The sequence below is a fragment of the Podarcis tiliguerta genome (assembly GCF_965153285.1).
Source record: "Podarcis tiliguerta genome assembly, chromosome: 3".
Lineage (NCBI taxonomy): Eukaryota > Metazoa > Chordata > Lepidosauria > Squamata > Lacertidae > Podarcis > Podarcis tiliguerta.
In genome coordinates this window covers 526,698-537,254 of record NC_139536.1, presented here as the reverse complement: position 1 = coordinate 537,254, position 10,557 = coordinate 526,698, and the positions used below count along the sequence as shown (strand labels likewise).

Here is a 10,557-nt window from a genome sequence, read left to right as displayed (position 1 = left end):
GCGGCGCTCATCTCGCTTTACTGGCCGAGGGAGCCGGCGTACAGCTTCCGGGTCATGTGGCCAGCATGACTAAGCCGCTTCTGGCGAACCAGAGCAGCGCACGGAAACGCCGTTTACCTTCCCGCTGGAGTGGTACCTATTTATCTACTTGCACTTTGAGGTGCTTTCGAACTGCTAGGTGGGCAGGAGCAGGGTCCGAGCAACGGGAACTCACCCCATCGCGGGGATTCGAACCAACGACCTTCTGATTGGCAAGTTCTAGGCTCTGTGGTTTAACCCACAGCGCCACCCACATCCCTCAAATATTTTAACGACTGCCGAGTGGGAGCGAGAACAAGCTTGCTTTCTCCTGCTCTGGAGGGTAGGACTCAAACCCATGGATTCAAATGGCAATAAATGTATTTCTGACAAAAACAATAGGAAGAACTTTATGTCAGTAAAAACTGCTCAACAGTGGAAGAGACTCCCTCCGAAGACGATGGACTCTCCTTCCTTGGAGGAGATTTTTAAGCAGAAGGTGGACGTCCATCGGCCAAGGAGTCTTTAGTTGTGATTCCTGCGTTGTTGGAGGTTGACCCTGGGTGCCCCTTCCAACTGTGGTTTTAGGTGACGGGTGGCCGGGAGTCAACTTTGCCCCCCTGCGCAGCCTCTGCTTTTCAGTCCTCCTCCGCTGGCCCCCCTTTCTCTCGGGGGGGGGGGGGTTTCAGTCTCCTGGCATGACAGACTCCCCAGTCTCCTGTGGCTGAGGTGCCTCAGCTGCTTCTCCTTGCCCTGGTGCCCCCTCCTGATTCTGTGCCGGGGGGCTCAGCGAGGGGGCCTCCATCACGCCCTGGTCCTGAGCCGCCTCTGACGGGGACTCAGCAGTGCCTTGCTGGCCAAGAGGATCTGGGTGGCCGTTGCCTTGTCCGTCAGGCCCAGGGGGTGCCCGCAGCACGCTGCCCTCTTCTCCATGGGGGGCAGCGAGGAGGGTGGGGGTCTGGCTGTGCCAGGGCCCCTGAAGCAGCTCTGAGGGCTCCAGCAGCCCGTCGTGGTTCAGGTCCCGAGTCGCCAGGATGTTGTCCACCATTAGCACTACCTGCAGGGGTCAAGGCGGGGCATTTCCATTTATTTCATAACATTTATGCACCCCTTGACTGGAAAAATAAAACCTCAAGGAGAATAAAACCAGAAAAGTATGAGTAAGAACAGAAGCCCACGAAGAGGACCTGGGGGTCCCTGCAAGGCCTCTGCCCTGCTGAGACCCCAGGAAAAGGTCACCTCTGGTTCTGCAGCTGGCAGGTGCCCATCACGGTTGGCATGCACTGAATTTGCACTTCTCTCTTAAAAGAGTTGGAGAAGTTTCAGGAAAGGGCCGCCCAAAAGATCGAGGCAATGCAGCCACTGCCTTGTGAGGAATGGTTGCAGCGTAGAGAGAACACCAGGATGAGGCGACAGGACAGAAGTTCATAAAATGATGCCTGGAGAGAAGTTTTCCTCCCTCTCTCATCACACTGGAGCTCATGAACATCCATTGAAGCTGAATGTTGGAAGAGTCAGGGACTTTGCATGCAGCGTGTAATAAAACTTTGGAACTCACTGCCACAAGAAGCAGTGATAGTTTTAGAAGAGAGTTAGGCAAATTCATGGAGGGGGCTAGGAGGAGAGGGCCTCTGGATCAGGCCAATGGCCCATCTAGTCTAGCATCGTGTCCTCCCAGTGGCCACCAGATCCCCCAAGGGGAAACCAACAAGCAAGATTTGAGCGCAAGAGGAACTCTTCTCCTCTGTGGTCTCCAGCAACGGTCCTTCAGAAGCCCAGCTGCCTCTGACCGTGGACTCCAGACACTTTTCTGCTTGTCCAGTGTATGCAGAAATGGAGGGCTGGAGAGGTGTCCTTGGAGGTGTCAAAGCAGAGGCTGGGTGGCCCTCTGCCTCAGATCCTTTGGCTGAGGTTCCTGCACTGGCGGGGGCTGGACTAGATGACTCTAGGGGTCCCCTTCCAACTCTACAATTCTATGATTCTAAGCCAGGCACAGGCAAACTCGGCCCTCCAGATGTTTGGAGACTACAATTCCCACCATCCCTGACCACTGGTCCTGTTAGCTAGGGATGATGGGAGTTGTAGTCCCAAAACATCTGAAGGGCCGAGTTTGCCTATGTCTAAGCGGATGAGCCCCTTCATGGATCACTGCCTTGCCGTGGCGAAGGGGCTTGAAGAACTCAGAGAAGCTATGAGCTATGCCATGCAGGGCCACCCAAGATGGACAGGTCATAGTGGAGAGTTTTGACCAAACGTGATCCACCTGGAGCAGGAACCGGCAAGCCACTCCAGTATCCCTGCCAAGAAAACTCCATGGACAGATCCTGAAGCTGAGGCTCCAAGACTTTGGCCACCTCAGGAGAAGAGAAGACTCCCTGGAAAAGACCCTGATGTTGGGAAAGATGGAGGGCGCAAGGAGAAGGGGACAGCAGAGGACAAGATGGTGGGACAGTGTTCTCGAAGCTACCAGTGTGAGTTTGACCAAACTGCGGGAGGCAGTGGAAGACAGGAGGGCCTGGCGTGCTGTGGTCCAGGGGGTCACGCAGAGGCGGACACGACTAAATGACTAAACAACAACAAAGCGGATGAGCTTTGAAATCGCAGGCAGGCAGAGGCAGCCACAGCAGGGAAGGCACTCAGATTCACAGCCCCTGCAGCCTGGGCAGAGATGCCCCCTCTGCCTGGCACACCAAAGGCCAAGGAGTGAAAACGGCACCTACCGAGTCCGGCACAGAACTGTCTTTCTGGGAGGGCATCTCACTCAGCAGCCTCATGAACTCCAGCCCGTCCAGCCGTCCGCTCTTGTCGTAGTCGTGGAGGGCAAAGAGGAGCAACAGAGCTGTAAACACCAGAGGGGTGAGATATTGGGGGGCTGAGCCAGAGGGCACAGGAGCCCCTGCCCAGAGCAAGAGCCAGTGGGGAGACTCCAGCGGTGGGGCTGAGGTTTTCCTACGGCCTGGGACTCCCACCACCCTCTCACCTCTCCTTCCTGACCCACAGAGCCCTCCTCACCACAACACGACCCCTATTTTCCAGGATGTCCCCAGCACTCAGACCAGAGTTCCTGGGCAGATGTTGCAGCTGCTTCACTGTGTTGCCGGAAAAATCCGAGGGCTCCCTTGGACAAAAAGTAAAGACACCACCCAGAGTAAGTTGGAGCAAATCAGCAGCCTGTAGGCTTGGCCTTTATTGTACTGTTGCAGCAGGGTGTTCCCCTCACTTGCAGGAGAGAGGAAAGACACAGAAAAATGGTGTGCAAGACCTTATAAAAACTTTTGAAATTCCCCTCCTCTAGGTCAAGCCCACCCCCAGAAACATCATGCATACATTACAGAAAGGAGGGGTTGAGGGAGGAGTTGTGGTGGTAACCTGAGTGTCCTGTCACCTGGCTGGTTCCTCCTTTCTCCCCTCCCCATGAGTACTTTCCAGGTGACAAAGGGGAGATTGCAGTTTCCTGCCCCCTGAGGGGAAATCCAATCACTGTTCTTTTGTTATAGTCCGTGTTGAATCCACTCCTGTATGCAGTCTGTAGTGTAGTTGATGGTCTTTTGTCTAGGACCATCAGGGTTGGCATAGCAACTGGGCAGGGCTCCTGTGGATGTGCTGCTATGCTCAAGAGATTATGGTGGCCTGCATCAAACCTTCCCCATTTTGTAGTCCTTCCTTCATGGAGTAAAATAAAAGTGGAACAGTGCAAATCTGATGTATGGTTGATTTTCTATGAATTTATAACAGAAGTGTAGCGTATGTAGTGTGTGAGTGTGAGTGTGTGTGAAGTCTGTACAACCTGAATGATGGGGGGGGGGTTCCTGCTACAACTGGGAAGCTCCTTTCTTGCATTTCTTTTTAAAAAATTTATTTGGTTTTTCAGATTAAAATTTCACAGTCACATATTAAACATGCAACATAAAAACAAGATTCCAAGGAATCTCCTGGACTTCTATCCTCCCCTTTGTGGGTCCTATTGTTAATCATTTCCTCCTGCATCTTTTATGATAGCCCACATATTTTACCTCTCCACTGTATCCAAAATTCATCACTAAGCTACAAGTGATATTCCAATCCTACTTACTAACTAACTAACTAACTAACTAACTAACTAACTAAACTGTTTACAATGGTCTTTAAGATAAGTTATAAATTTCCCCCATTCCTTATTAAAATTTTGATTTTCCTGATTTCTGATTCTTCCGGCATTTTAGCCATTTCGGCATAATCCATCAACTTGATCTGCCGTTATTCTAGCATTTTAATCTATTCTTTGGGGTTCTCACCTCTGGAGCAGCAAAAACCCAAGCTTGCTCCACCTTCCATGGTTCAGCCCTTGAGATCTTTGAAGATGGCTCTCCTATCTCCCCGGAGTCTCCTCTTTTCCCAGGCCAAACACCCCACCTGTCTCAACCATTCCTCATCTGGCTGGGTTTCCAGGCCCTTGACCATCTTGGCTGCCTCCTCTGGGTGTCCGAATCGAAATTCTCCCTTCCTTCCGCTCCCTTGGGGAAAGGAGAGAAAAGCCGGCTGGGCTGTGTGGGCAGCCAGGGACTTATTTTAGGCTCTGCATAATCACAGGCTGTGCTTCAGTGGGAAGATGCTGGCCATCTGCGGGGGCCACGACTCTGGAGCAACGAGGCCCCTTTCCCAGCATCCTTGCTATGCCTTAAAAAGGGTGGTTTTAAAAGTGACACCTTGTTACCTGAAGGTCTTTTTCTGTTTATTGAGTGGTTTAACTTTGTTGCAGGAATTTATGTATAGGGTTTTTTTGGGGGGTAGCCCCTCCAGCAGATATCCTGCACATGCAGCCCACTACCAAAATCAGCACAATCACTTTTGTGATTTGTCCCCACAAAACACCCCATCTCAGTTTCTTCCTATCTATTAAAAGGGCCTCTGCTGCACGATACCAAATGTAAGAATTCACTGATAAATGTATCTCTGTACTGGCTCACAGGGAAAACTTCAGAAATTCATATGGACATGTGAGCTCAGCTACTCAGCAGCCCCTCTGCCTGAGGGATAATTCCTGGCATCTGGATACCTGAGTGCCAGACAGGTAGCCGTTCCAGAAATAAGGGTGTGAAGAACTTGGCTGGGAAACAGGGAAATGAAATTATCTCTTTTGTTACACTTGATGGGTGTTTAGTGGAGGGCAAGGGGAACCATGGGGCAGGGCCCAGGATGCTCAGATTACGGCCACCAGACCTCCCCTTTCATGGTGTATGAGTGATGTAGTTTGGGGGTGGAAAATGGGGATTAGCAGCTAATAAAAGTTTGGGTGCTCTTTTGTTTGGGGCTTCCACCTTGTTCCACTTGGTGACAGGTGGGAGTCCTGTCGCGACAGTCTTCAAGAAAGACCAAGCCGACTGGCTGCTGTTCCGCTCTGGTATTCCTGGCTGGGGTCCTTGTTTTTTGTCCAAGGGAGCCCTCAGATTTCTCCGTTAACAACTTCAAAAGGGGTGTGGAGGTTGCTGCTTTGGCTCAGAGAGAGCCCCCGCCCCCAGCAAAATGATCAGGGCCCCCCCCCCTTCTCTCTTCAAGACCCAAAGCACCTATTTCCCATTAGTTTCCCTGTTTGACTTCCCCTCTCCTGCAATACACAGACAGGCTCTCCGCTTCCCCTCCCCTCACTCTGTTTACATCCTGCTCTGGAGGGCGGCACCCGAATTCGAATTACAGGGAAGGAGATTCCGACTAAACCTTAGGAAGGACTTTCTGGCTGCAAGGGCTCTTTGAGGGTGGACTCTCCTGGGTCAGAAGTTTTCAAGCAGAGGCTGGATTGCCATCTGTCGGGGGGGGGGGTGTAATGAGTTGTGACTCCTCAATTGCAGGGGGTTGGGCTAGATGACCCCTGGGGTTCCACTCCAACTCTACAGTTCTAGGATTCTTCTTTTTTCCTCTTGCCAAAATCAGCTGCTGCTCCAGCTGTCCCGCCCCCCCCCCCCCGGCTTTTTGCTACACACACCTGTGCTTGTTCCGAGGTTCGCTCAGCTCCCCCAGCAGAATTGGTTCATTTTTACCCATTTCTTCCCCAAAGCATTTCTTCCCGACCCAAATAAAGTGAGAAGGACAGTGCCACATGCCCCGGGGGATTCCCTGAGGCCCCTCTTGGAAGAAAGACACCCACACCCAGGGCGCTCGGGGCCAGCCTTCTACCCTCGCCCCCAGCTCACGCTCCCCGCCCTGCCAGGCCCTGGCACTCAGGCCCCGGGGTGCCATCTTATGCCATCCTGGCCCTGGGACCCCATTGCAACTTACCCTGCTTCCTGCTCATGGCGCTGGCCTTGCCATCCTCTTGCCCAACGTTCTTCAGGTAGTCCTGTATCAACCTACACCAGGCCAAGCCACAGGTCAGCCAACCAGGGGGCAGCGGAGGATTGTGGGGCTTGGCAAGGGCAGGGGGCAGCAGGGAGCCTCTGGGCGTGGGCAATGGGCGCAACGGTCAGGAAGGAGCCAAGGTCTGCCCATTTCAAGGACCGGCAGACTGAGGCATTGTAGAGCTCCTGTTTGCTCAGGATCAAAATGCCTGATGGGGAAACTGCGCCTTGAAGGGGTGGGGAGGGACATCTGCAGTTCATCATTGGGAGGGTGTGTATTCTGTACATGCTCAGAGGCCCTCTTACTATATGCCAGGGATGAACTACCTGTATATGATCAGAAGCTGCCTTACTATATGCCTGGTTTGGGGGCTTGAATGAGCACCAGGCCTAATTGGAAACTGACTGCTAAATGAACTAAAAAATATATTAAAATATAATTTCAGCAAAAAACCAGAGGCATTCTTATCGGGGTAAATTAGCGAAGAAATTCATAAAAAAGATGTAAATGTGTTCATGTACGCCACAAGGGCAGCAAGAATCCTCCTGGCCCAAAGATGGAAACAGCAAGAACTCCCCACACTGGAGACAAAGATGGTAGAATTTGTGGAGTTGGCAAAGTTGAAGGGGAAAATCAGGAATCTACCAGATGAAAGGTTTCAGAAGCAAATTCATTTATTATTTGAAAGAAAATTGTAAATATTTGAAAACGTTTGTAGCTTTGTGAAATTAAGGTGCTAATTTACAAATGAGAGAGTGATTCTTAAATGTTGATATAAGATAAAGAACTGATTATGGAAACGCAATAGATGCATTAACGCCATAGGGAAGTCAGAAAAGAGGGAGGGGAGGAGGTTGATGCTCCGTCTGAGCAAATCATAGAAGCTGTGATAGGTGTCATGAAATGAAATTAAATATGGAAAACTCAATAAAAATCATGTTTTTTTAAAAAAGGAAACTGACTGCTGGGGGGGGGAGGCAGAAGTAGAGGGGAGGGGACCATTCTCTGCCTGGCGAGGGGCAAGGACCGAGCTGCCCACTTGTATTGTGAGGGGTGGACTAGAAGACCCTTGGGGTCCCTTCCATTTCTGTGGTTTTTTTTGGGGGGGTTCCTCAGCTTCAAGCCTGGGGGGCCCTTATTTGACTGGGTCAGAGGCAGAGAGACCTTGCCTCCCTCTCTGCCAGTCTCCCCCAAATGTGTCCTCCCCAGGGGCAAAGGGGTGGGGGCAAGGGGTGCGATGGGCAAGGAACTCACCTGGCAGACTCCTGCCCTGGGTCGAGGGGGTTCGGGATGGGGGGCTCCCTGGCACTGGGGAGGGGCTCCGACCTAAGGGGCACAAAGAGAAGGTGTTGTTGGAGGGGGCACCAAGGACCCTCTTCCCAGCCCCCTCCCCAGCCCCAAAGCCCAGCTTGTCTCCTTCCCCACCCCCAGGTTCCCACCTGGTACCTGTTAGCGCCCTCCTTTGGGGCCGCCCAGCTGGCTGGCACCGCGAGGAGCAGCGCGGCCACAAGCATTTCCTTCATCCTGGCACCGTTCAGGGCTTGGCACAGGAACCCGCCGTCCGCTCATGCCCTGCCAACGCGGCGGGCTGCCCGCTTCGTCGCTTGGGTGGGCACCGGGGCTTTGCCAACAAGCTGCCGGAGGTGGCGAGGGTCCACGGGGACGCGTTCCCACGGGCAAGAGACAACCCCGAACACGGATTCCGACAGCGGACAGACAGAACCCGTTCACACGCAGGCACGCGCCTCCGCCGGGGACGCCCCAAGATGTGAGGATGCGCGCGGCCGCGGCGGCGGCAGAATGGACTGTACCACTGCAGCGTGGGAGGGGGAGAGATCACCTTGCCTGCCTAATATTCTGCACGTGGGAAAGGAGGACCTGGGTCCGGGGAGAGGGGGAACTGGAGCTTCCCAGGAGATGCCACCGCCCGCCCGCCCGCAGCCTTCTTCCTCCTCGCCCTGCCCGGCTGCTGCCCAGCCCCGGCCCGAGCCACGCGCAACACGAGGAATCTTCCACGCGTGGATCGTGGGGATGACAGGCAGACCGAGGGACCCACGAGCGACCGGCGCTGATCCCCGGCTGCTGGCGGCCGTCCTGGGTCCACGTGGCGGGGGAGGCGGGCGCTGCCAGGCGCGCCCCTGGCGCCCTCCCTCGGGAGCTGCCTGCCAGGCGCTCCGACCATTGGGCCTCGCAGCCGCTCTGGGCGGCAGGCGGCTCCGACGTGGCGCTCTCCGAGGGAGGGGACTTTCCTGCGCAAAGGAACCCTCGGGGGATGATGCAAAGGCGCCAGACACGCAGGCAGAGAGAGAGAGATAGTTGTTCTCAAGATGGGAAGGCTCCCTGCAGTAGCTTTTATGGGAACTTGGGGTCGGAGAACTTGGAAGGCACTCCAAGGGTCATCTAGTCCAACCCCCTGCCACGCAGGACGAATTCCTGCCAGGAGGAGACCTGAAATAAATGAAAATCTGCCCTTATTCCCTTATGGGGGAGACAAGAGCCCGTATAGAGTCCTTTGTAGGTTCTCCATCGGTCGGAGAAAATAACAGAGGCCAACCAGAGAATATTGAGAAGCAAAGCAGCTAGGAAGGCTGATCTTAATTGAACTGTTGCAACAGGGTGCCCCCGTCACACGCAGGAAAGGAGGAGGACCCAGAAACAAGGTGTGATCGCCCTTTAAATTGCCTGCATCACAGAAGAAATCACAGAACTCCGAGTGTGTTGTTTATCTCCTGTCTGGCAGGTTACCTATTAACGCTCACTTGATTGGATACCCTGGGGAGCCTGGCCAGTCTTTTGTAAGGATAAATACTTAGTTCCTGAGCCAGGTCACAGGCTCACCCTGTTCATACACAGGCATACCCCTAAGACAGGTTTTGTGAAGGAAAAGACAGCCGCTGGGAGAGATCATCAGGGGGTTTGGGCTGGGTGTTCATCAATATGCGGATGATACCCAGCTCTACCTCTCTTTCAAATCAGAACCAGTGAAGGCAGTGAAGGTCCTGTGTGAGTGCCTGGAGGCTGTTGGAGGATGGATGGCGGCTAACAGATTGAGGTTGAATCCTGACAAGACAGAAGTACTGTTCTTGGGGGACAGGGGGCGGGCAGGTGTGCAGGACTCCCTGATCCTGAATGGGGTAACTGTGCCCCTGAAGGAGCAGGTGCGCAGCCTGGGAGTCATTCTGGACTCACAGCTGTCCATGGAGGCGCAGGAGGGCAGCTGTCTCCCAGCTCCATCAGGTATGCAGGATGAGACCCTCCCTGCCCGCGGACTATCTCGCCAGAGTGGTGCATGCTCTGGTTATCTCCCGCTTGGACTACTGCAATGCGCTCTACGTGGGGCTACCTTTGAAGGTGACCCGGAAACTACAACTAGACCAGAATGCGGCAGCTAGACTGGGGACTGGGAGTGACCGCTAGGACCACATAACACCAGTCCCGAGAGATCTGCATTGGCTCCCAGTATGTTTCTGTTTTTTTATAATAATATTTATTAGATATTTTATAATTATAAAAAGAAAGAACAATCAAGGAAAACAATATATAGATTCATCAAACAATACATCAACAATAAGAAAAAAATACAATACAATACAACATATAAAAACCAACAAAAACACACATCCAAATTTTATATCTATATCTTTCATTAGCTTATTTCCACGACTTCCTCACACCTCCCTTTTTTATATTCTGGTTCAAATTAACTGGTTCAACAAATCCTTTCCCTCTTCTTCAATTTTTGTTCTGAAGGAGCATCTCCATCTCCATCGTTCTGCCTGGACACTGAGGTCCAGCACCGAGGGTCTTCTGACGGTTCCCTCACTGTGAGAAGTGAGGATACAGGGAAACAGGCAGAGGGTCTTCTCGGTGGTGGCGCCTGCACTGTGGAACGCCCTCCCATCTGATGTCAAGGAAATAAGCAGCTATCTTCTCTTTAAAAGACATCTGAAGGCAGCCCTGTTTAGGGAAGCTTTTAATGTTTGATGTATTACTGTATTTTAATATTTGGTTGGAATCCGCCTAGAGTGGCTGGGGAAACTCAGCCAGATGGGCGGGATATAAATTATTATTATTATAATAAATTATTATTATTATTCTGGAAGACGCTCCCCGGGTCCGGCCAGCTCCTCCTTAAGAAACTGGTCCAAGGAGCCTCCCTCCCTTTGGGCTGGAATGCGGCGCCCGCCCCAAAGATGGCCGCGGGTGGGCGGGGCGCGGCTTCTCGCC

General features: G+C 52.9%; 1 protein-coding gene across 1 annotated transcript; it reads right to left on the bottom strand.

Moving 5' to 3' along the window:
- Nucleotides 1–381: 381 nt before the first annotated feature.
- On the bottom strand, nt 382–8,526 carry CGREF1 (cell growth regulator with EF-hand domain 1). The gene is made up of 5 exons (XM_083432800.1): nt 7,777–8,526; nt 7,585–7,656; nt 6,271–6,341; nt 2,739–2,857; nt 382–1,075 (listed from the first exon to the last, which is right to left on the bottom strand). The coding sequence occupies exons 1-5, from the start codon at nt 7,851–7,853 to the stop codon at nt 704–706; spliced, it is 711 nt and encodes a 236-aa protein (XP_083288926.1). The 5' UTR covers nt 7,854–8,526; the 3' UTR covers nt 382–703.
- Between the last annotated feature and the right edge of the window lie 2,031 nt (nt 8,527–10,557).

Coding starts and splice junctions, on each gene's coding strand:
- CGREF1 (XM_083432800.1), bottom strand. CDS start 7,853: ATGAAGGAAATGCTTGTGGCCGCGCTGCTCCTCGCGGTGCCAGCCAGC. Junction 7,657..7,776: donor CCAAAGGAGGGCGCTAACAG/GTACCAGGTGGG, acceptor TGTGCCCCTTAG/GTCGGAGCCCCTCCCCAGTG. Junction 2,858..6,270: donor CGCCATGAGCAGGAAGCAGG/GTAAGTTGCAAT, acceptor TGGTGTTTACAG/CTCTGTTGCTCCTCTTTGCC.